General features: G+C 38.8%; 1 protein-coding gene across 3 annotated transcripts in view; it reads left to right on the top strand.

Moving 5' to 3' along the window:
• The first annotated feature begins 2,438 nt into the window (after positions 1–2,438).
• Positions 2,439–23,442, top strand: part of Rim2 (replication in mitochondria 2) — a 65,424-nt gene continuing 44,420 nt past the window's right edge. For 2 of the 3 annotated variants that reach the window (XM_071671068.1, XM_071671070.1), the window contains exons 1-3: positions 6,942–7,097; positions 11,872–12,156; positions 17,375–17,556. In XM_071671068.1, the coding sequence (XP_071527169.1) occupies positions 7,054–7,097; positions 11,872–12,156; positions 17,375–17,556 (511 nt within the window). In that variant the 5' untranslated portion in view covers positions 6,942–7,053. Of the gene's footprint in view, positions 2,715–6,941; positions 7,098–11,871; positions 12,157–17,374; positions 17,557–23,442 lie in introns of those variants that run through there. The other variant, XM_071671069.1, reaches the window with a different exon arrangement.

Raw genomic sequence — 23,442 nt, 5'->3', positions numbered from 1 at the left:
CCCGTACTGGATTTTATAGATTGCACCGTCTGGTACGATCTTTATCACCCAAGTTGAACATTAACTCTATTGTCTGGCATGAAGGAATAAATGCATTTTGTAACCAATATTCTGTGACAGCAGAGAAATCACATCCTAACGCTCGATGGAAGATGCCGACCCCAAGTGAAAAAGTTGACCCAGGCAATACGACGGTAGTCCGGGTTATTAGGGGTGTGGCGTTGCTTGTGAAGTGCCCTACGTAGCTCAGACACGGTGATAGGACGAGGAACGTGACCTCAGGTTAATGTGGGTAAATACGTTCGTGGCTCCAAGTACTTCATACAGTTACGACACAGATTCCTGTCCACGGGACGTGACCCTGAGTATAAAAGTCTGACTGAGGGAGGCCATGACGTCCAACGTTAGTAATGATACTCGCGCAACCGTCAGTAGATGATCGACTGCCAGCCAGCTCGCGTGCTGCGCCACCACATCGAACACACTTCCGCGTTTCCCAGAAGTCGTTCCCACGTGTTTATTTGCGTACACGAATCGTCTTCCATAACTGTGCTTACTGGGAACCTGGCTCCGGTGAATTTTTGAATAATAGACTATGTTTACCGGGAGCGAGGTAGCCTCAGTTGCTGAGCATTTCCTTTTCCCTTCTTGTGATGTGATCTGCATGGATTAATTATACCAGTATAGCGTTCGATATACATTAATTTCAGTTGAAAAACATGTCACATGAGCTTCCTGAAAACTTTCTTTAAGGAAATATATGAGTTTGTGTCCCCTTGTATGTAAAAAGAGAGAAAACTCACTTCTAACGTTATCATTATGCGCAAAAAAAAAGAAGACTTTGTCAATAATAGATTTTAATCTCGCATTTCTTGGTCTTTTCATGCATTTGTTATGATGACACCGAACGTCATATTGCATAACCATCAGATTCGATAAATGGAAACGTAAACAAGTGGTGTGTAAATCTAATGTAATGTTGATACCAGCGCCTCAGAGTGGGTGTAATCAAAAGGGAATACTCCTATCCTCGTAGATTTTATGAAATATCTACGTGTTTATTCTTGAAGGGTCTCATTAATGTTATATATATATATATATATATATATATATATATATATATATATATGCCTCTGAGCTTCCGTATTTTCCCTGGTCGAACAAAAGGAAGTGTTTGCTAAAGGATATTCCTCACTGAGGCTTAATTCGAGTCTGGCATATTGCCTCTCCTCCACGTTTACATATTGCACACTACCCCTAATTAATGTGTCACACTGCGGAATGTTTTCTCTCAGCACACAAGAAAACTGACATGGGTCAATAATGTTGTTTGACTTGTTAAAGGCATTTTTTAAAGCTTGTAATCAATACAAGGAAGCGATAAGTTTATTTGTCTCATTTTCATGTTTTTCTTAGTGACATACCTTTTTTTTTTTTAATTCAGATGAATTGTTTGCCTATGTATCTCTAACCATCTATACATTATAAGTTATTTTGTCATTTGCCGGTTAAAATCCAACGGGTAAATCCATCAATACTAATGGTTCATTTTCAGGGGAAAATAAGTATTTGTAAAACTTTAACTACTTTTGAATTTACAGAATGCTCTGGTAGTCCCTGGGTAAGTGTGCTCCCACGTTTACAGTGATGGAAAATTATACTGGTTGTATTTTAAATCCGGTTCATATTCATTATATGTTTAAGATGACATCTGCTATCATTTGCGCAACTAAAATTGGTTTTATTTCGTTATTCCACTTATCTCTTTCAAAGCACTTGTTTTTTTTTATTTTCTTCGTTTGTTTGTGAGGCAACCAGATACTCGCACAGCATTTTCTATCTTGTAATCCTCTGCGAATCTTGATTTCTTCAACAATTTCATTCAGCAAAATCACTATTTTGTTCTTTGTTTTATCCCAATATTGTTTAAACATTTACAGTAATCACTGATATCGACCGTATGGCTGGATATAAAGCTATGAAAATCTTTTATTGTCTTTCGACTGGTGGGAGAAGTTTTACTTTAAAAATTGGGAGAATTTGGGGGGAATATTCTCCGTTCCCATTTTAGTGCCGCTTGCGAATTTGCTTCGTACATGTGTGCAGGCGAATTTTTCGAGAGATACAGAACGTTGGGATATTTAAAGAAAAAAAAAGTTCATATATCCTTAGTGTGGATAGCTTATGGGATAATGACGGGTTTTACCAAGAATTGTAATCGGTAAATCGATTTCGGCTTTGGAGGAAACTAGAAAGGAACCAGAGACTAATGAAGTTTACCATGCGTGATGGATGGATGTGACAAGACGCCGTTGACGTCAAGGGACATCTTCATCGCGCGCCCATGACTTCATTTACAGTTATTACGTACGTTTATCTCTCGATCAGAAGTTGCGAAAGGAGAGGGGTGACGCGTGGGGAAAAGCCAGCCAACCCGAGCACTAACATTCAGAGCTGGTGCACCTTGGCCATTGTGTGTAAAACGAGGAGGAGGAGCAGCAGGAGGAGGGAGGGAGTGGGAGGAGGAGAAATGTTGTGGTCATTCTCCGTACAGTGAAGAAAAGCCTCTTGTGTCTGGCGGGTCAGGCTGTTCCGTAAGAACTGGCGCTCTGCGATACGAGTTTGTTTTTGGGTTAAGGTTTAGAAGAGAGAGACGTTATTGCTGATGGAGAATACAAAGATTCTCAAGAGCTGTGTACATGTATCAGCTGACTGTAAGTTTGATGTAATCTATTTGCATTCGGTAACAAACCCCATGTAAACGTAAATAACACTTAGGCTCTAAAAGAAAGTAAATGATAGTTTCTTTTTACTAACCTAACCGAAAATTTGTGTCATCTCTCTTCGCCTAGCACCCCTATATACCCGCAGTCAGACCTATCCAAGTGGTGAGTGGTATTCCCATATAACAGGATCCGACCCGATAAATAGCCCTCGCAATCAGTTTGAATCGTGCCCAGCGAGTAAGGAGTTTCCAGCGAGCCCGGTTGGACGCAAGACGTTTACAATGTTCAGCGATTTGTACAGACTCTAAATAGTAGAGTCTGAGGCTCTTATCTAGTCAAGCAAGCAATATAGACAGTAGGGTATACATACCGTTACCTTACTCAAAACTAATCGTAAATGATTTTTTGTATAAACATTTTGAAGCGCGTAAGGCTTTGCTTTATACCCATAATACTAGTTTATATTAAACAAAAAAAGAGTTCAACCTGTTAATTGGCATCCTGCCGATCCGATGAAGCCAGTCAAATTCTGATGTTTTGATGAAGTGCAAGGCGAATGGATCGAACGCACGAAACAACACAGCTGGATGCCGAATCGCGGGCCTCAGGCAACCGGGGCGAGCAAGCTCGAGCCGAGCCGACGAGGATGCTAACAGGCATATATATTCGAGGCGAGATTAATTTTGAGTCTCGGAAACATCTATGAGATGTGTGAATCAGAGCGGGTGATGATCGTGGGTGTGAAGGAAATGCCATACTAGTCAGGATATCCTAAAATAACATCCGCGCGCTGGCAGCTTCTCCTATCTTTGGATCTAGGCATCACCTCTGCGATACATAATGAAAGCAAACTGAGGTTTGATCTTCGGCGCTGTTCTCATTGCCTTGATTCTGTGGTCTGTCTAATATTTCAGAGTGCGAGATTGTGATAAGCGCTGGGGAAATAGGTTTAGTTCACATACGAACCGTGTTGACACTGTAGGAGGTTCGGTTCCCGTTACCACTGAAAAACCTAGTGAGTAGAAAGCGATGAGCAGGCGGTGCGCTTCAGTTGTAAGTAAGGACAAGGTATTCCAAAACATGAATTACTTGCTTGCATTGTCAGGCTTGCACTTGAAGGATAAACATGACGGGTATTCTCGACAGTCAGACGGTTTACGATGTACACATAGGCGATCCGTCTGCTTCGATGTGTGCCTTCTACCTGGCTTGGGTACCCATGGATGATCGTGGAAGGATAAGGTGTATTATAAGCTTCTTCAGAAATACCGTACGGTTACTGCGCCACCGAGAGGGGGCGCCTGGGCAACGAACGCTTATCGTGCGTTTGAAAGAATGGGTGTTTAACGGTTTTTTTTCTTTCTTTCTTTCGAGTCTTCTATAGTCTTTAAGGAAAGGTTATTTCCTAACGAAAGGAACCATAATATAATTGTGATACTGCTGGTGACGGTGGTATAAGCCTAACAGCTCCACCTTGAATTGAAAGAAGGAAGTTGATCCTGTGTTGTTACGTCAAGGGCAAGTGACAGTGGTACTGAACAGGTGATGTCTAAGAGAGAGAGTGCATTCTGACGAGTGTATCAGACTCGACGACTTTAAAATGAGACAGAAAGACATGGGAAAAATAATTGAAATGTTCGTAGCATTTTACCTGTGAGTTTTACGAGAAAAATGTGAAAAGCGAACAAAAAAAAAAAAAATAGCTTGTTTCCCCTAATATATTTTAGCGCGTCGCATATGAAACAGCGTAGGCTCAAACTTGCGCGACCTTTATGCACACAGGTATATGCATATACGGCAACTGGCGTCTCAGGGTAATGTCGAAATTAATCAGGGTTCCGGAGGTGCATGCACACATTTATCTTAACCGTAGAAGCGTTATGGAAGAAGAGGACAAGACAAAAGAAGAAAGGGAACTCAAGGAGAAAAGGAAGTATCATAACGGTGAATCTTAGTGTGGCTGCTCTCCACAAAGAAACTGTTGGAAGCACAGCTCGAGGATGGAGTTTCTATGTAAGAGTCCTGGTGTTACCCGCGACCTCTTCCTAAAGGCTGCTGCGACCCAAGGCTGCGGTACCTCCAGAAGCAGGGAAAGTGGATTCCTTTGAGTCGAGTTCTCTGACGAGACTGTACTCCCAATGATACCTCGTCAAAGGTGACTTTACGCTCGCGGTGGAGCCCGGTAGCATACACACACACACACACACACACACACGTATATATAGATTGAGAGAGAGAGAGAGAGAGAGAGAGAGAGAGAGAGAGAGAGAGAGAGAGAGAGAGAGAGAGTCATCGTTAGCATAATTAGAACTGACTTAGAGATGAGGAAATGTGTGAGGAATATGATGCTTAACAGTCAACGCGTCTGGCAGCGTGGTGCGATAGATCTTGTCGACGAGTTACTGGTAACATGAGTTCGTCTTTATCACCACCGGCTAGCGAACTATCCAAGGTTGTCTCGCATCCTTTATCGTTATCAGCAGTAAAACTTTATTGATACAAACGTCCCATATCGCACAAACCTCCTTTATCACACAGGACCGACTGTGCTGTCTGAAGGACCAACCTTGTTGTCTTCCAGTGATTAGAATTTGTGTTTGTTTTATATGTTTTTCAAGGTACAAAAGCCTTATCGAACAATATTACGTATTCCGCAGCCTTAAGTTGTAGGTAGCGAGTATTTTCAAGTTTTTTTTTTCTTGTTCATGAGAAAGAACTGTGAATTTGATTATTTTCCTGTTATGTCGTCGGGAGGAAGTTGATAAAGGAGCACATGATCTTTATCATCAAGATATAAAGTCGGTTCCCACGTGCATTACAAATGCAGTCATCATTTTCATTTCATAAATCTTCATTTCATTACATAAATGTATATTGAAACAGTGTCACACTGCTGTTACCTTAAAAACGAACTGATCGAACTGAAGAGACACGTTACGGAGGTGAGACTGGAATTAAATGCGATGATGTTCTTCATCTTTCATCACAAAGTTATCGAAATAACGACATGGTAGATCTACCTCCACATGTTGCTCGCTTTGTTCCTGTATGAGCAGCCATGGTGATGGTGCGACCAGCGCCCGCGGGCTGCTGGCGCATGACGCACCTGTCTGTCACACCTTCAGGCAGGCTAGGCTCGCTTTGGTTACACAGGTCATTGAATCTTTTAGGGGGAGGATAACTCGCCGTGTGTGTGTGTGTGTGTGTGTGTGTGTGTGTGTGTGTGTGTGTGTGTGTGTGTGTGTGTGTTGATAGTCGCTTTAATGAAGTGTTATATGGCTTAAAACTTGAATCTGTTGTATACCCATGAATCACAAACTGAATCAATGATATGCACACGTGGGTTATGTTGGCTGTTGAGTGGAAGGAGCAGATGAAGAACAGATTACATTTCGAGTCAGTGTTTTAGAAACGTTCACACTCGAGTTGATTAATGATGACATGAAGTTTGGAGGGGGTTGGGAAGGTATCTTGATTTATGAAGCAAAGATGCAAAGATATGATAGATGATCCCTCTCATACTAGTATTGGGTGAAGGTAAATAATTGGCTAAATTTCGTGCTGGCACCTGTTGAAGGACATGCTGATGACAGTGTACAGTCCTGTCTTGTGCGGTATCCAATTATATAACAGGTGTTGCCGCACCGTGACACCTTATAAATGCTTATATCTTGATAAATCATGTTGCTGTTCGCCTGGGAAAAAATCATGTGGAGATACTGAGATTAATTTCGAATGGGTTGAATTACTCTGCGAGTCAGCAAATTCAGCAGAAGGAGGCACTATATGTAGTGGAAGCGATGCAGAGGAGGAACTGAGCCAACAGATGAGAGCAACGCGCAGGTATATCCATGTGCCAAGTAACAGTGAATCTGGCATGATGTGTCCCAGAATGCATCGTTCTGGTCATGGAGTAGAAAGCATTTCTTTTATGCACCAAGATAGTAAGGACCCTGTAATAACCCCACCAGAGAAAACAAACCTCTCCATATCGTACAGTTTTATTAGATATCGTACATTTTGTGCATCTTTGCCAATCGCAGAAGGTAACACATACTCATCACACACCTTCGTCGACTATAGTGTCAAGTTTGTTACGTCGAGGTTGTAAGATCTCGATGTAAACAAATGTCACATGTGCACTTGGTCCAGACCCAGCCCTCGGACCAATCAGCGCCGTCTGGCTCCCACTACTGGCCAATCAGCGCCAAGTGATCACGTGATGGAAACCAACTCAAAACATCCCGTCGTAGCAGACGATCAGTGATGTCTAGACCAGTGATGAGAGAGGGTGTATGCTGTTTAGTGAGGAAATTTGCATCTCAAAATGAATCTTAATAGAGATACGTTAATACATTTGTTTGCAGGAGGGTAAGTTAGTGTCTCTTATCCGTCCCTTTTGTTAAACGTCGAAATATAAGTGAAATATTGCCATGGACGTATCACATCCGTAACGTGGATGAATCAGTGTGTGGCCTTGAGAACTAAAGAAACCAGCCTTGCATGTGTATGTAGAAACGTTTATGAAGTAACTATAAACATTATGTTACTCGCTGTAAGTCAAAACACATGTGAAGTTCCTGTTGTTACGCTTTTCACATTGAAATGCCCAAATTTTCTGCCTCCGGAAGCTTTTATAAGGGTGGGAGAACACAAACAGGTCCTGGAAGCTAGGCAGGCTATGATGTGGGTGGCTGCCGGCCGGTTTTAGATGGTCACTCTCCTCTCTAACTCTCTCATTCCCAAGTATTACCTGGAGATTAAGAGTAGAGGTTAAACCAAACACAGATAGGTTGGTCTTTGAAAAGATATTAATTGCTGGCCAGTTCTTTATAATGAAATCCATGGCTAACAGCCAGCATATTAATGTAACTTACTATAACACTGTGGAGTAATTTTTTTATGTGTGTATTTGACTGTTAAATGACGTGATAGAGTTTGGAATGAAGAAGGTACAGTGGCTTATTGAAATAGGAGTGGACCATTCCAGGTTTTGGGGACAGGTTATTCTTGAACAACATTCAGTGAGGTATTGTCTTAGAATACTGCCAGTATGTTGATGTTTTGGTAAAGTTTCAGTATAGAGGCACCACAGGAATATCTTGTTCATTAGCAAGAAACGCATATCATTTGACTCTTATAACTGTAGTTAAAGTGATTTAGACATGGTTAGTATGATTTGGAGCAATAGTAGTTATCCTGTGATAACTATAATAACGACAAGGGCTATGTTGATAAGGGAAAATGTGCTTGCAGATATGTACCAATAGAACTTAAAAGTTTTCTGAAAATTTCGCTAAACATTCTTTGTTTACTGTACTTCCAAGTCATCCAGTTGTTGAAAGGTTTGTTCTCAGACTTTGTTTGCTGTGTTTGGTGAGTGTTTGCTTCTTACCTAGGCAGGAGGAGGTTGATAGTATTGTTGGTGTATTTCCACCATACCATTGAAAATTAAGATAAATCTTGATGATCTCATTGTTTGTCGTCATAAGTTTTAACCACATTATCCTCGAGCACCGAAGTTGTTCCCTTTGACATTTATTTATCATATGTAAGATCATGCTATGCTTTCCTTGTCAGTGTACTTATATTAAGAATAAATGAGTCTATTGAAATTTGTCTCTTCCAACTACAATTCTTTTTGTTTTTTGTTTTTTTGTCATACACCTAAACTAGAACATGACAGTGTTCATGGGAGGAAAGAATATTGTGTGAAAATAATTGGAGCCTTTTATGAATGTAGTAAATCTCCATAGTTCTTCATGTGTTTGTATTTGTATGTTGTGGTGTCCAGGTAAAAAAACCGATTTGGGTTGTATATCACAATTGTATTATGGTAGTTTGTTGATGTGCGAATTCAGTAATAGATTTTCATATTTCATTTTACTGAAATATATGAAATAGCAAAATGGATGTTTGATGAGTCATACTCTTTTTCAAAACAAGAGAAATAGCAGTAAGGATAAGTAATGAAAAGAACACTATGAAGCTTTATTCCCCAATTGTGGGCAATGAATTCGGAAAAGCATATGTACTTTAATACTGTATGTGGTATCTGCTGGTATTTGGAATCTGCAAGTAGTAGAAACGGTTTTAAGAAGTAGTCTGGTTAAATACGTTGTTTATGATGAGCATGAAGCAAGAAATCAGATATTGGGAAGTCATAGGTAGAGAAGATACTGGATTAGGCAGTATTTAGTAAGGAAAGGAAATTCAGTGTGCCACATCGAGATCCATATGTTTACCAATCTATGGAGACTTTCCTTTGGGTTGCAGTGTGTCAGAATTCGGAAACAAAGTTAGGTTTGTGTGTTTTGGGATTAGACATTGCAAGCTTGGTCTTCAACTGGTTTTTCGTCTTCCAAGGTTTATCTCTTGTGTGAGTTTTTGTATTCATATATGAAATGACTACTTGACGAAAGTGCAAATTATTTTCCTTTGAAGTCTAATCAAACCTAAGTTGCAATAGTTTTTAATTGATTATTATTTCCACACTTGGGAAGTTATTGTATTAAATTCTCCTTGAAAATAGATTGTAAAGTTCATTATACCAAGAGTTTTAGGTTTCAGAGAACTAGACCCTGCAACTGGAAGCCTTCCCCTATCCTTTATTATATAATGTAATGAGAAGGTAGAATGTAAGTTTGGGAAATACTCTGCCTATAGTTTATCGGTGAGGTTGTTTAAAAGATACTTATTTTACCGTGGCAAATGGACCGTGTCATGTAAGCAGCTTGAATCTAATTATTAAGTAAATCGATATTGAATCTATCCTTAGTTATAGTTATATCGGTGATTATAGCACATTAAGAAGTTTAAGCTTAGGTGACTTGGTGGCATTACTTTTATTGTTTTACAGTGTCCCCAGTTGTATAGGCTGTCAAGAGACTGGCTTCCACTCATGCAGATGCATCATTAGCTCACTGGCAGAACGCAATTTTTTTTTTAGTTCGATGTAGTGTTAGATTTACTAATTTCATTGCTTAAATTCTTTACCAGTTGAATTCTGTGCTTGATGGTGCAACGTGTCTGGGGTTTCCTTTGATGTTAAACAAGTTTGGTAGAGACAGGTCTAAGTGTACTACTCTAATGAAGATACACATCAAGACAGTTCTTTGTGGTTATGATTACACCATCTCCCAGACTGTTCTCATATAATTCCATACATTGTTCCATCATTATACCTGAGTTATCTATTTTATCATCTTTTTTTAAAAGACTATGCATGTTCTAATGTATTTGCTGAAGTTAAGATCTTCATTAGCACTCTGTGGTGTTTTACATTGCCTTTCCCAGACATCATAATGTTAAGTTTGTGGTATTTACTCGTTTTTATTTCTTCACTTTCCTTAGCAGAGTAATTGAAAAGTGATCCCATTAAAGAGCGTGTTGTGAACATTGGCCTACTGGTAGATTTTGTTTACGTCTTTGGTTTCTTGGTGTCTTTTGTTAGGGAAATTTCTGTACATCTTGTGGCATCGTGAGTATATGATGATATGAAACTATGGTTAATAGTATTAGATCTTAGAATGAAAAACATTGGAGGCATGAGAACATCTACTCGACAGTGTACAATGTTCTGTTAAGTTCTGCACTGTATCCATTCTCCCTTTCTTTCTGTTAATCTTGATTTTTGCCATGAATATGCCATGTCACTGGGATTACTTTTATTGAAAGCTGTTGTAATATCTGTTGATGGCATAGAATTTTATGTGTGCTCAAACAATTTTGATTTTAATTTGAGCTCTTGGATAAGATACAATTTTCCACCCTGATACCATGTTGCCTTAAGATTGTGTTGTTTGGCTTGATTCCATAAAATCTGTTTGTTTTTATATCTTTAGGAATTCCTTCATAACTTTAATGGTGTTTTGTCAGTGCTGTTGGCTGGTATATTTTTGGAGTTACTTCATTTCTCATGTATGGCATGTTGTTATGTGAGGCTGTTTAAACTTCCTGGAGCTTCTCCATATCGTAGAGCCTCTCTCCAAATATTAGTGCATTTGCTAAAGGTGTTTGTGTGATTTTTCAAAAATACAATGGTTCCAAAAGCCTTGTTTTAAGCTTGATGCATGGGCATGCTGTTAAAGCTCTATTGTGTTCCTGCAGCATGGTGATGAAACCAGCAATGCATAACACGGGAGAAAAGCTGTCTAAGAAGGTCATTTGGGTAGTGTATCTTTAGATCCATTTATTATAAGTCTAGATAGAAAAAGGTTGCCATAAGGATGAGCAACATTGCTGGTAGGAAAGCTGTAAACAATGAGAAAAAAGATTGTGAACAATTGATTATTTTAAACCCAAAACATCTCTTGATGACACATAGTGTACATGCTCTCAGTACTTTCTCAAAGCATACAAATTACTTTTCCTACCAATGTGATGTGTGGTGAACTAGGGATGTGAAAATTTTTGCAGGCTGATACCTATATAGATGCCACATTTCAACCACTTTTAGTGAAGCTAAAGTGTGGCATGTGTATACCTTTGTAAAGTATGGGCCCATTTGAATTCAGACAGATTGAAGCGTTTTATAAGTTCTTTGCATTCCCTTCAGGACATTTAGTAAAGTCTGCATCACTCGAAAGGGTTAGGATGATATTTAGCTTTACTGAACAGATCATTATTGCTTCCTAGATGGTATTTTCAGCTCTTTAGTATACCACCTAAATATTTCATTTTAGTCATGGAAATTATATTTTTTGCTTACCAGTACATAGTAATTCTATTGTTGTAAACCTATAGCCATTTAAGATTTCAGATATGTTTTGCATAACTTTGCTTCTCCCAAGTTTTGTTAACAGTAAATTACATGCACACATCTCATTGCTTACAAGGCCAGTGTAACTACTGGTCATAGGTATAACTAGATTCCTAAGTATTTCTTGGTTGTGTGATTTTGTAATAAAAAATCAGTCGATCCTCCTAGACCATTGTTCTTGGTTGCTTTAAAAGACTTTTTTGTATTATCATATAAGAATGCTGTATAAAACTGGAAGCCAACTTTATCAAAAGCCTGAAAGGAAAAACCAATATTAAATATGTATGATGGTGATTAAAATTTTAAAGTTAAGAATTTAGATTACATTCCTGTTAAAGTATTTCATATTGCTGATGCAGTTGTATTACATTTTTCGTGGGACAGATGTGGTGGAACGATGGGTGCAGTTGTCACTTGCCCACTGGAAGTGGTCAAGACACGGCTCCAGTCCTCCTCATATGGGTACATGTGTGGTACCCTGCCTCCACCTGCAGCACAACAGGGTGGCTCTACTACTTGCCCCACAATGCCACAACACCATCGTGGGGGTATATCACGCAGACTTTGCACGAGTGCTTTAAGATCAGGCACACAAGTCGTGCAACTGTCTCAACAGCTTCCAGATCCTCAAGGGCAACGTCACACTCTCTCAGTTTTCCGTTGTCTCAAGTTAGTTGACTCCCAGTTTGTTTTACCATTATGCATAATTGTAGTGTGGAAAGTGAACCTAAATATTTATTGTATTTTTTTAATCTTACCACACATTGATTGTCATTGTTATATGTGTCACTATGTTTTTTATTGAAATCCTTTATTTAACCTTCATGGTGTGCTCTTATATTTCCTTACTCTCTGTGCACAAAAAATCTGCAAATTACATTTTTTATGCCTAGTGAAGAGATGCAGATAATATACTAAAACCATTTATCTCTAGTGTGAATTAAGGTTCAGCAATTATGGTTGCTAAATGGATTCACATTAGGCATATGATAATTGCCTATCAACCACTCTAACACTAGAACTTTCATCCTGCTGGACCCTTACGAGTCCAACTTCCCATTTGCAGGTGCATCCTTCTCACACTCTTGAGTATTATACATTTCCACATCATCCTCTACTTATGATAAATCAGAATGAGAAATTTCATCTGTATACTTCTTTTTCTTTGGTGCGTTTATATATATATGTGTGTATATATATATATATATATATATATATATATATATATATATATATATATATTTTTATTATACTTTGTCGCTGTCTCCCGCGTTTGCGAGGTAGCGCAAGGAAACAGACGAAAGAAATGCCCCCCCCCCATACACATGTATATACATACGTCCACACACGCAAATATACATACCTACACAGCTTTCCATGGTTTACCCCAGACGCTTCACATGCCCTGCTTCAATCCACTGACAGCACGTCAACCCCGGTATACCACATCGCTCCAATTCACTCTATTCCTTGCCCTCCTTTCACCCTCCTGCATGTTCAGGCCCCGATCACACAAAATCTTTTTCACTCCATCTTTCCACCTCCAATTTGGTCTCCCTCTTCTCCTTGTTCCCTCCACCTCCGACACATATATCCTCTTGGTCAATCTTTCCTCACTCATCCTCTCCATGTGCCCAAACCACTTCAAAACACCCTCTTCTGCTCTCTCAACCACGCTCTTTTTATTTCCACACATCTCTCTTACCCTTACGTTACTCACTCGATCAAACCACCTCACACCACACATTGTCCTCAAACATCTCATTTCCAGCACATCCATCCTCCTGCGCACAACTCTATCCATAGCCCACGCCTCGCAACCATACAACATTGTTGGAACCACTATTCCTTCAAACATACCCTTTTTGCTTACCGAGATAATGTTCTCGACTTCCACACATTCTTCAAGGCCCCCAGGATTTTCGCCCCCTCCCCCACCCTATGATCCACTTCTGCTTCCATGGTTCCATCCGCTGCCAGATCCACTCCCAGATATCTAAAACACTTCACTTCCTCCAGTTTTTCTCCATTCAAACTCACCTCCCAATTGACTTGACCCTCAACCCTACTGTACCTAATAACCTTGCTCTTATTCACATTTACTCGTAACTTTCTTCTTCCACACACTTTTCCAAACTCAGTCACCAGCTTCTGCAGTTTCTCACATGAATCAGCCACCAGCGCAGTATCATCAGCGAACAACAACTGACTCACTTCCCAAGCTCTCTCATCCCCAACAGACTTCATACTTATATATATATATATTATCCCTGGGGATAGGGGATTGAGAATACTTCCCACGTATTCCCTGCGTGTCATAGAAGGCGACTAAAAGGGGAGGGAGCAGGGGGCTGGAAATCCTCCCCTCTCGTTTTTTTTTTTTTTTTTTTTTTTTTTTTCCCAAAAGAAGGAACAGAGGGGGCCAGGTGAGGATATTCCAAAAAAGGCCCAGTCCTCTGTTCCTAACGTTACCTCGCTAACGCGGGAAATGGCGAATAGTTTAAAAGAAAGAATATATATATGTATATATATATATATATATATATATATATATATATATATATATATATATATGTATATATATATTAAGGACTCGGTAACCCTCTAGTAAAGATGAAGGATAGAACCCAAAGCATCTGCCCTGTGTAACAATCACTTGAGGCACAGCACATCTCTGCAGCTTATAAAAGGTTATGTTAGGTGTGCATCTATGGGCAGAGAATGCAGGCCTTTTGAGCAGTAAATTGTTCAGTGTCTTTACCATGTGGTTTCTGATGAGGGTATTATGTCCAGTGGATTGGAGTTTAAACTGAGTTGAGAGGTCAGATGTTTGTTGGGTAATTTCAGTGTGCAAGTGTTTTGTAATATATATATATATATATATATATATATATATATATATATATATATATATATATATATATATATATATATATATATGTATGTATGTATTTTTTTTTTTTTTTTTTTTTTTTTTGCTTTGTCGCTGTCTCCTGCATTTGCGAGGTAGCGCAAGGAAACAGACGAAAGAAATATATATATATATATATTCCCATACTATTTGCCATTTCTCTTAATGCTACATCACTATTACAAAAGAAAAATGTCTACATGAGATATTACAAAAGGAAAATGTCAATATGAGATATTACAAAAGGAAAATGTTAACATGAGCAATTCATGGGATTGGTTACATTCCATAGTTTTTATTTTGAATCAGTAGTTTTGTTGTCCATGAATTCCAGAATAGTGAGTAAACAGCATTACATAATTTCAATCATAATGCAGTAGAGATGTTTCCAGGAGAACTTTAGATATGCTATTTTTTCTCGTGATTATTTTGAAATATCGATTTGTGCATTTCATTCATATACATAATTTTATAACAAGAGTGATGATATCAGCATTAGTAGTGGAGGAATGAATGAACGAATGAGTGGTTCATTTGTTCCTGGGGCAGATGCTTCACATGCCCTGGTTCCATCCATTGACAGCACGTCGCCCCTGGAATACCACATTGTTCTAATTCACTCTCTTCCTTGCACGCCTTTCACCCTCCTGTAAATTCAGGACCCATACGCTCAAAATATTTTTCACTTCATCCTTCCAACTCAAGCTTGGTCTCCCACTTCTACATGTTCCCTCCACCTCTTACACATATATCCTCTTTGTCAATCTGAATTTTTGTTATTGATTATCTAAGTCTCTGGCAGTGTTTATCCATGAAACCTGTATTATTATATACTAATCATCATTGGTTTGTAAATTTATCTCTTTGCACTCTATGAGGACACTTTCCTGTCTTCACTTCACTCCTTGGTCAACCCCTTGTCTTTTTCATATGATAATTTTGCCCTTGTTAACATTATTGTATACCATGCATAGATTTTTCTTTTAAATTTAACATGAATTTCCACATGTGACACTAAGTATGATTTGAAAACATATAAAGTTAGGTTAGTGGTAATTGGAAGGTTGTGAACGTGACATATGACATGCTTGAAAGAAGTAAGTAACTTGTAATGTTTTATCAGGGACTGCATTTTATCTGTTTATTGGTGCGCACTACCATTATCAGCTCTTATCAGTGTTATGTTAAAACAACTAGAGCTCTACTTTTGGCAAGTCATCTTTTCCCACTTCATTTCGTTCTGGTTAGATATGAATTACAGGCCCATGGTATCCAGTTGATGTTGTGGAGAATTAGATGTACTAGCTAGCTCTTTGAGTTCAAATGCATCAAATAATTATATGGTGTAGTCTTGTCGCATTATCACCCATAGTTAGAATTCATTGTTTCCTTAGCTCTGCATGTAAAAAAAAAAAATTTCATTATGCATGTAAAGATTTTTCTTCTTCACAGGCACACTTAATGCCATTGCCATTTAAAAAGAAAAAAAATGTAGTCAAGTTCTTCACCTTCCATAACCATAAGAGGTTATTCATTAAAGCTAATAGCAGCATTAGGTTTTTTATCTTTTTGAGTGGCACAGCATTTACCAATCAGCTCGAGGAATTTTTTTTTTTCATGCTCAGTCAACTAAAGCTTGTAATCGATTGTAGGTTGCTAGGATATGATAGGTTAGGAAGCATCTTGAAAGTATCATAATGACAAGCGCAAAGCAAGAGAATGCTTCATTCATATGTATATCTAGTTACATACCGAATGGTCAGTTTTGCTTAAGTTCTAGAAATGTAGTTGAAAAATTTTTACTGTGTTTGACATTCTTTATTGTGATGGTGCTGTCAAATTGTTTTTGTGAATGGAGAGAACTGCTAAAGCACATATTATTTTACTTTCAGTGATTAAAGAAAAAATATTTACTGTGTATATTTCATGAAATTAATAGAAGTGATTAGCATTTATTAAAGTTAACTTGTATTATGATGTAAAAGATGTTTTGAACTGCATTAAGGAAGCATGTAGTCGGGACTTGGCTGTACAAAGTTAATCAGCCATGTACAAGTTGTTTCATTTTATGCTGAAATGGATGCAAGGTTATGAATTATGTACGTGTGTATATATGTATATATCTGTGTATGTCTGGGGATAGGGGATGAAGAATACTTCCCACGTATTCCCTGTGTGTCGTAGAAGGCGACTAAAAGGGGAGGGAGCGGGAGGCTGGAAATCCTCCCCTCTCATTTTTTTTTCTTTTTTTAATTTTCCAAAAGAAGGAACAGAGGGGGGCCAGGTGAGGATATTCCACAAAGGCCCAGTCCTCTGTTCTTAACGCTACCTCGCTAATGCGGGAAATGGCGGATAGTTTAAAAGAAAAAGAAAAGATCTGTATGTATATGTATATGTTTACTTTGAAATATATAGGTATGTATATGTGCGTGTCTGGACGTGTATGTATATACATGTGTATGTGGGTGGGTTGGGCCATTCTTTCGTGTTTCCTTGCACTACCTCGCTAACGCGGGAGACAGTGACAAAGTATAATAGAATAGAATAAATCAAAACAGAATTGATAATGCTTTGATGGACAGAAATGGTAGCCTACTTGTCTTGTTTACTAAGTAGCCTACTTTCTTTTTTTTTTTACTTAGTGTATGTGACAGCAAGAGACAAGCTGTGTCCCTGTGAGATCATTGTTTATTCCTGGTACTACCTTGCTAAAGTGGGTTAAAGCAGATGGTTATAGAGAAAACACATTTGAAAATCCTGTTTACATATTGTACCATAAATGAAACTGAAAAATTTTGTTGTCCCTTTGAGCATGTTACTTGTGATTTAAATTTCATGGTGCATTTATATGATGGTTCCATTTCCTATCTGTGGGACTGAAATATTTGTGTCCAAGATATATGAGCTGTGATGAAGTGTATACACTAACCTTTCTTAAAAGATTGTGCTTACTTCATAACATCTTTTTGCCCACAGATACATAGTAGAGATTGAGGGACCACGAGCGTTATTCCGTGGGCTTGGTCCAAACTTAGTCGGGGTTGCTCCCTCCCGCGCTATCTACTTTTGCTCCTACTCCCAGATGAAGAAATTAATTAACACCTACATCAACTGTCCCGACTCTCCTATAGTGCATATCCTTTCAGCTTCTTGGGCTGGTGAGTACCATTCATTAAGAATTGTTGTTTGTAACATTAAATGCACTTGATCTATTCTCTGTACAATTGGCAAAATTACCAAATTGAGTGTTGCAAAGGTCGCTGCTGATAATGGCACCGGATGAACTGCCATAGCAGTTTACATTACTGCAGCAGATTGTTTATATAATAGTGTGACATAAGTATAAAGCACTTAATTTTGCATTATTGCAAAAACAATTTTGGTTGAAATCCATAGGACTTGACTCGGGTTTGAATAAAGATTTGTTTGCTGAAAAGGATAGATTCCCAAAAGAATTGTTCATGGTACTGTGTGGATTGTGCATAGTGGTGCTGGTGTTGGTTGCTGTCCCATACAATCTTTGTGTTCTGTCTCTGTTAGAGTGTTTATCACTGATAGTGTTTTATCATGTCTTATTAAAGAATATTGAACTGAAGGTGAGGGGACTGTTTGTAACTACGGGGACCAAGATTAGGTATATGTATACTGATTAGTTACATCAAACCGAATCTAGCTCTGTGTAATTTTTAATGCCGTAAAAAGTTGTAGGACGTATGTGGAGATGGTCATCAAGGTAGAGGTTAAGAACAACAATAGAGTGACGGGTGAGTGTTGGCCCTCTTTGGTTGGCCGCTTGAAAAATTACCCTTTCACTTTTTTCAGATTCTGTCAGTCATATAAGGATGCTTTACGACTTTAGATTTGAACGGAGTGGTTACTGATTGGTAAAATAGGTAACATGTGATAGGGATTTCCTCTCATGGATTTATGTTCAGGTCGATTTAGGTTCTGTCATCAGGAAGTTCCTATTGAGCTGCTGTTTTATCGACTGGGACCGTGTAGAATTTTAGGAGTTTCCTGTTTGTGTTCCCTCCCGCATTTTCCTGTAACGCAAGACCTGACCAGGCATAAACAAATTCCTTGAACCTCACGTTCTTCATCGAGTGTGGATTTGCCCTCAAGGGTTTTTCAGTATTTCTTTGAGAAACATGAGACAAATTAAGCTTAGCCTATGAATGACAACGGTAATTTATCATTTTCCGTGCATAATGTAAATAGTGAAGTCGCTAACGTTATCATTATTGTGAATGATAGAGAACGGTGTAACTTTAATCCTCCTCTTGTACCTCCGATAGGTTAACCAGAGAACTGCTGGCGCAGTCTGTGTGGACTGGGTGTATGAACCTTCTTTGCCATTTTGGGCTGCAGCTGTTCGGGGATATGGACTTGTCAGCATAATATCAAGAAACATGGTGTAATGTGATCATATATCCTCTTGTCGTGACCACTATTTCAATGGTTGATTCCTACATGTACAGTTAGGAAGATAGGTCGTCTGTCAGTGTGATGTAAGATGATAGTATCAGCTTTAAAGCGGTGTGTGTGTGTGTGGTAGGGAGAGAGGGTTACTGGGTACATGGGTCGTATGAACGAGGACGCCCCGATTTCAACCTTCGGGACCCTCAGAGCCTACGCGAGTTGCCAGTCACCTAATTTCAGGCGTGATTACGAACATCCGGTGATTTCTTTCCACTGCCTCTGTTTGGCTTTAAAGAATTTCGAATTTGATGTGGCTTATATATGTGAAATATTTTTTACTTACTTTTTCTTGCAAATTTCTTGGGCATCGGTATGTACAGTAGAATTTACACTCAGTTTGTCGATCAGCCCTAAAGAGCAGCATGAATAATTGGGTTGTGCTATGAGCCAGCTGGCCGAACCAGCCGGCTCATAGAAGTCCGCTCCTTCATAGCTAGTCAGCGGGGAGCTGATATCATCATAGTACTAGAATTCATAATGGCTGGTAGCCTAATTGTTCTCCACAACTATACTGTGTGGTTATTGTGAACATACCAGAATTATGAGTGGCGTCATGTACTGAGCAAGGTATATATATATATATATATATATATATATATATATATATATATATATATATATATATACGTGTACGTATATACATGTGTATGGGGGTGGGTTGGGCCATTTCTTTCGTCTGTTTCCTTGCGCTACCTCGCAAACGCGAAGACAGCGACAAAGCAAAATAAATGAATAAATAAATATATATATATATATATATATATATATATATATATATATATATATATATATATATATAAGGTGTAGTAATTGATTTGGCAGAATTTTTCAAATTCGTAATGACTGCAGAACACGAAAGCCATCGAGTGTTAGAATAATAAACTAGATCGTTTCTCAAAGAACTGTTTTGTCATTCATGTGTTTACAGGTACTAGTATGTTCGAACGTGAGACCCAGCTGAAAGGACGTAATCAATAAGGTTTACATGAGTTCGTCCCGATTTGAAGTCTTAGATTTTGTACCATCTTTTTCTTACTGGGTTTCATGATTTTTATTGACAAAAATCATACCTTCAACAACCCAGTAAAGCAAGGCAATGAAGCCTAAGGAAATGCACCTAGATTTCCGCAACTTATTGATAGTTTGTTTGTTTTCCAACACGATTTTATTGCGATCAAGCTTCTTACTGAGTTGGAAAGAAAACAGTTAGCGGCTCCCACACAAGCACGCACCAAAAAAAAAAAAAAAAAGGAAAGCATGGGTGTAAAACACACCCACACGCGCGCTCCGAAGGATATCCTTATAGTGTTGGTTCTGGTGGACTTTGATAGGCCAGATTCCTCAGAACCAAAGCAGTAACTTTTTTTTTCTAGCAATTTTCAAGATTCAGTAAGCTATATCAAAATGTTTTTTCCTTATGGATGCTGTGTACTCCGGCCGCACTGGAAAGTTACGCTTGGCCTCCAACGAGCAGGGGTTTGCCATTGTATTTCCTCTCGATATGTGGTTGGGTAAGACTTGCTAAGCATCACACACACACACACACACACACACACACACACACACACACACACACAAAGGATTCTGTCAAACCAGTCTTCGGAGGTCGTTGAGCTACACATTTATGTACAAGAAGCAGGTTCTAGTCTCAACCTCGACCGAGACTTGCCAATGCATAATACAGTGCCAAACTGACATCAGCGGTTTCTCCCTAAATGAACGCTTAGTTTCGTAAGTTAAACATCACACAGATTAATGTTATAGGAACTGCAGTATAGCTAAAATGACTTAGCTCTGTCGTCTTTCACGGTAAACTTTATACTCCTGATTTCTTAACACAACCTCGCAAGGACGCAGTCGTCTGGTGTTATAACTTTGTCTTCCTCTCTTTTTGTTGAAGTTACCACAGTAAGCAAAGTGACGTTTAATTTATTAAAGAATATTATGGACGGGCCTGCAGATTGCGGGCTGACCCACAATGTGTTATGGTGGATTAGTTAATAGGAGCGAAGATGTTGGACAGGGAAGTTGCGGAGTTGATATAGTTCTGAAGTGTATAGAGATGTGTGATGCTGGTATTTTGAAGTGTGAGTGGTTCATTTGTAGGGCGTCTGACGTTTTGAGGGTATTATTTTTTTTTTTAAAGTAATTTGAATGAATGTATCCCGTACATAACTTCTGTTATGTAGTATAACAGTAGACTCGTTACTTTCAGAACATCGTGAAAACAATCGAGCGTTCTCATGTTTCCATCTTGAAATCAGCATTATTCTTAGTGCTCATTGACCGCATTCTGCACTGGAATTTCTCATGTTTTGAGCGGGTGCAGTATTTGTCAGAGCGAACACTTCTATTATTAATGAGCTTTCTCCAAACCGAAGCCGTGTACATTCAGAACCTAAAGTTAGTAACTTTTTTTTTTTGCTTATCAGATATTGCTGCGGTATGTGGAGGATCGGTTAGTACTCTAGTATCACGCACTCAGTAAGAGGAGTTTTGTCTGTGTGATTGTTACAATGAATGCTATTATTATCGAAGTGGTTTCTCTTTTGTCTTTTTGTCTTTCGTATTCTCCATTCTCTTGCTGGTAATTTTCTTTTACTCTTGGTATCTTTGTATTTTGGGGGGGGCGTGTTTGCTCATTTTGATGCATATACATATATATTTTTCTATTGGTGATGTGATGGTTTTGGCCGAAGTTGGGGTGGTAATATAGAAATCAGTCTGAAACCGAGCAGCATCGCTTGCTCAGCTCTTGGTGATTCCTGGACCTTGGTAGCTTAAGTATGATGGCCTTGGCGTGCACGATCACAGACGGAAGGACTTAGTGTATTGAAGATAAATTTCATTTATAAAAAAAGAAATGTAGTCGAAGAAAAAATAATAGGATTAAAGTCATCTAAACAAAAAATAAGTAATAGGAGCTATGTAGGTCCAACATTAAAGTTATTGTATTTAGAAAAGATAGATGATAATCAAATTTTGAAGATTCAAAATTCTTCGTTTGCCAACTGGATCCCAGTGTTCAACTTTCTCCCTCCGTTATAATAGAATGGTCGAATCGAATAGTCCAATTCCCTGTAGCTGATGATACTTCTCACAGTGGCTCCTGATAAAGAAAGCTTAATGCTGGACTTAAGCTTCGGCTGAAGCGTCAGTCAGTAGTGGGCAGTGCGATGAATTAAAGAGACGGGAACACTGTCGTGCTTCCGACCGCGGACCTTCCCTTGGATCTCGTTTCTTGATGGTGTAACATCTAATAGAGCCTCTCTCTCTCTCTCTCTCTCTCTCTCTCTCTCTCTCTCTCTCTGATTATCTAGGCACAGCTTTCATATTTTTTCTTTCATTCTGGCGCCTTTGCTTTGGCACGAGATTCTTCAGCAAATATAGACCTGTAAGTGGCACGGGCGGAATGGGATGTGGGTCGGCGCGGATATTATGTCATGGTTGTTGATCATTTGGTCCCTTTCTGGGACAGACAGGAACGTGAGCATGGGGGCACACAAAGTGCCTGAATGATAAACAAGTTGAGTAGAATTTAATTTAAGTTGTTTACGTTCTCTACGGACGGGCGGTCGTAAGTTTCATGGTCTGATATACCATCGGTTGAAACGAGTGCTTGTATTTTGTAAAGAACATAACTATTGCTGCCAATTCACTTGCAAATTGGAGCAGGTAGGATTGTATATAGAGGCTTGGGTCAGTGGTACCTGTAAAACGCCTGCATATCAATATTCCAGTGATTAACGAGAAGGGACTGTAAACGACGTGGAACTAAAGACCTTTTAATATCAGACATAGAGATGGCGATTTGGTTTCTTGTTTTATGGAACCCGACATGGCAAGGGCAAAGTTGCCCCGGGTTTGGCCATCTCAGGTGAAAGAAAAAAAAAAGAAAGTAGGAAATAATGTAATTGATAAGAGCGCAGATGTTTGTAATCCCGACTCCCAAAGGTGGATAAGTTATAGGAAGACGAAAAAAGGAGGATAATGTATGAATATATTTGTTTACTTTTTTTTTTTTTTAATTTTCCAAAAGAAGGAACAGAGAATTGGGCCAGGTGAGGGTATTCCCTCAAAGGCTCAGTCCTCTGTTCTTAATGCTACCTCGCTAATGCGGGAAATGGCGAATAGTTTGAAAGAAAGAAAAGAAATATTTGTTTACTTAGGGTAGTACATGTAGATAGTCTTCGTTTTAGCAAGGCTCCCAACTCCAACCACTGTTCTCCGTTCTCTCGCAACCTAAGTGATGATCTAACTTTCATCTCCAGTTTTCTTTCCAGTCCGCTTTCTTTCTCCTCGCGTAATTGTCAGTCTCCGATTTCTTGAAAAAGGAGCGTCAGTTTCTTATAGAGGATTTCATCGACAATATTACCTTGTGCATCTGACGAGGTTTTCGTTGTGTTCCATAATACATTATTATGATTGCAAAATAAGAGGAAGAGAATTTGAGATTATGGTATTGGTGTTAGTTCTGCAGTCATTTAGAGAATGGTCTGTAGTTGGTTTGATTTTTTGTTGAACTTGTGATGTATTGTAAGTGCTCCAGCAGTTACTAGCGGTAG

The sequence above is a fragment of the Panulirus ornatus genome, chromosome 16 (assembly GCF_036320965.1).
Source record: "Panulirus ornatus isolate Po-2019 chromosome 16, ASM3632096v1, whole genome shotgun sequence".
Classification (NCBI taxonomy): domain Eukaryota; kingdom Metazoa; phylum Arthropoda; class Malacostraca; order Decapoda; family Palinuridae; genus Panulirus; species Panulirus ornatus.
This window is presented reverse-complemented; position numbering and strand designations above follow the sequence as displayed.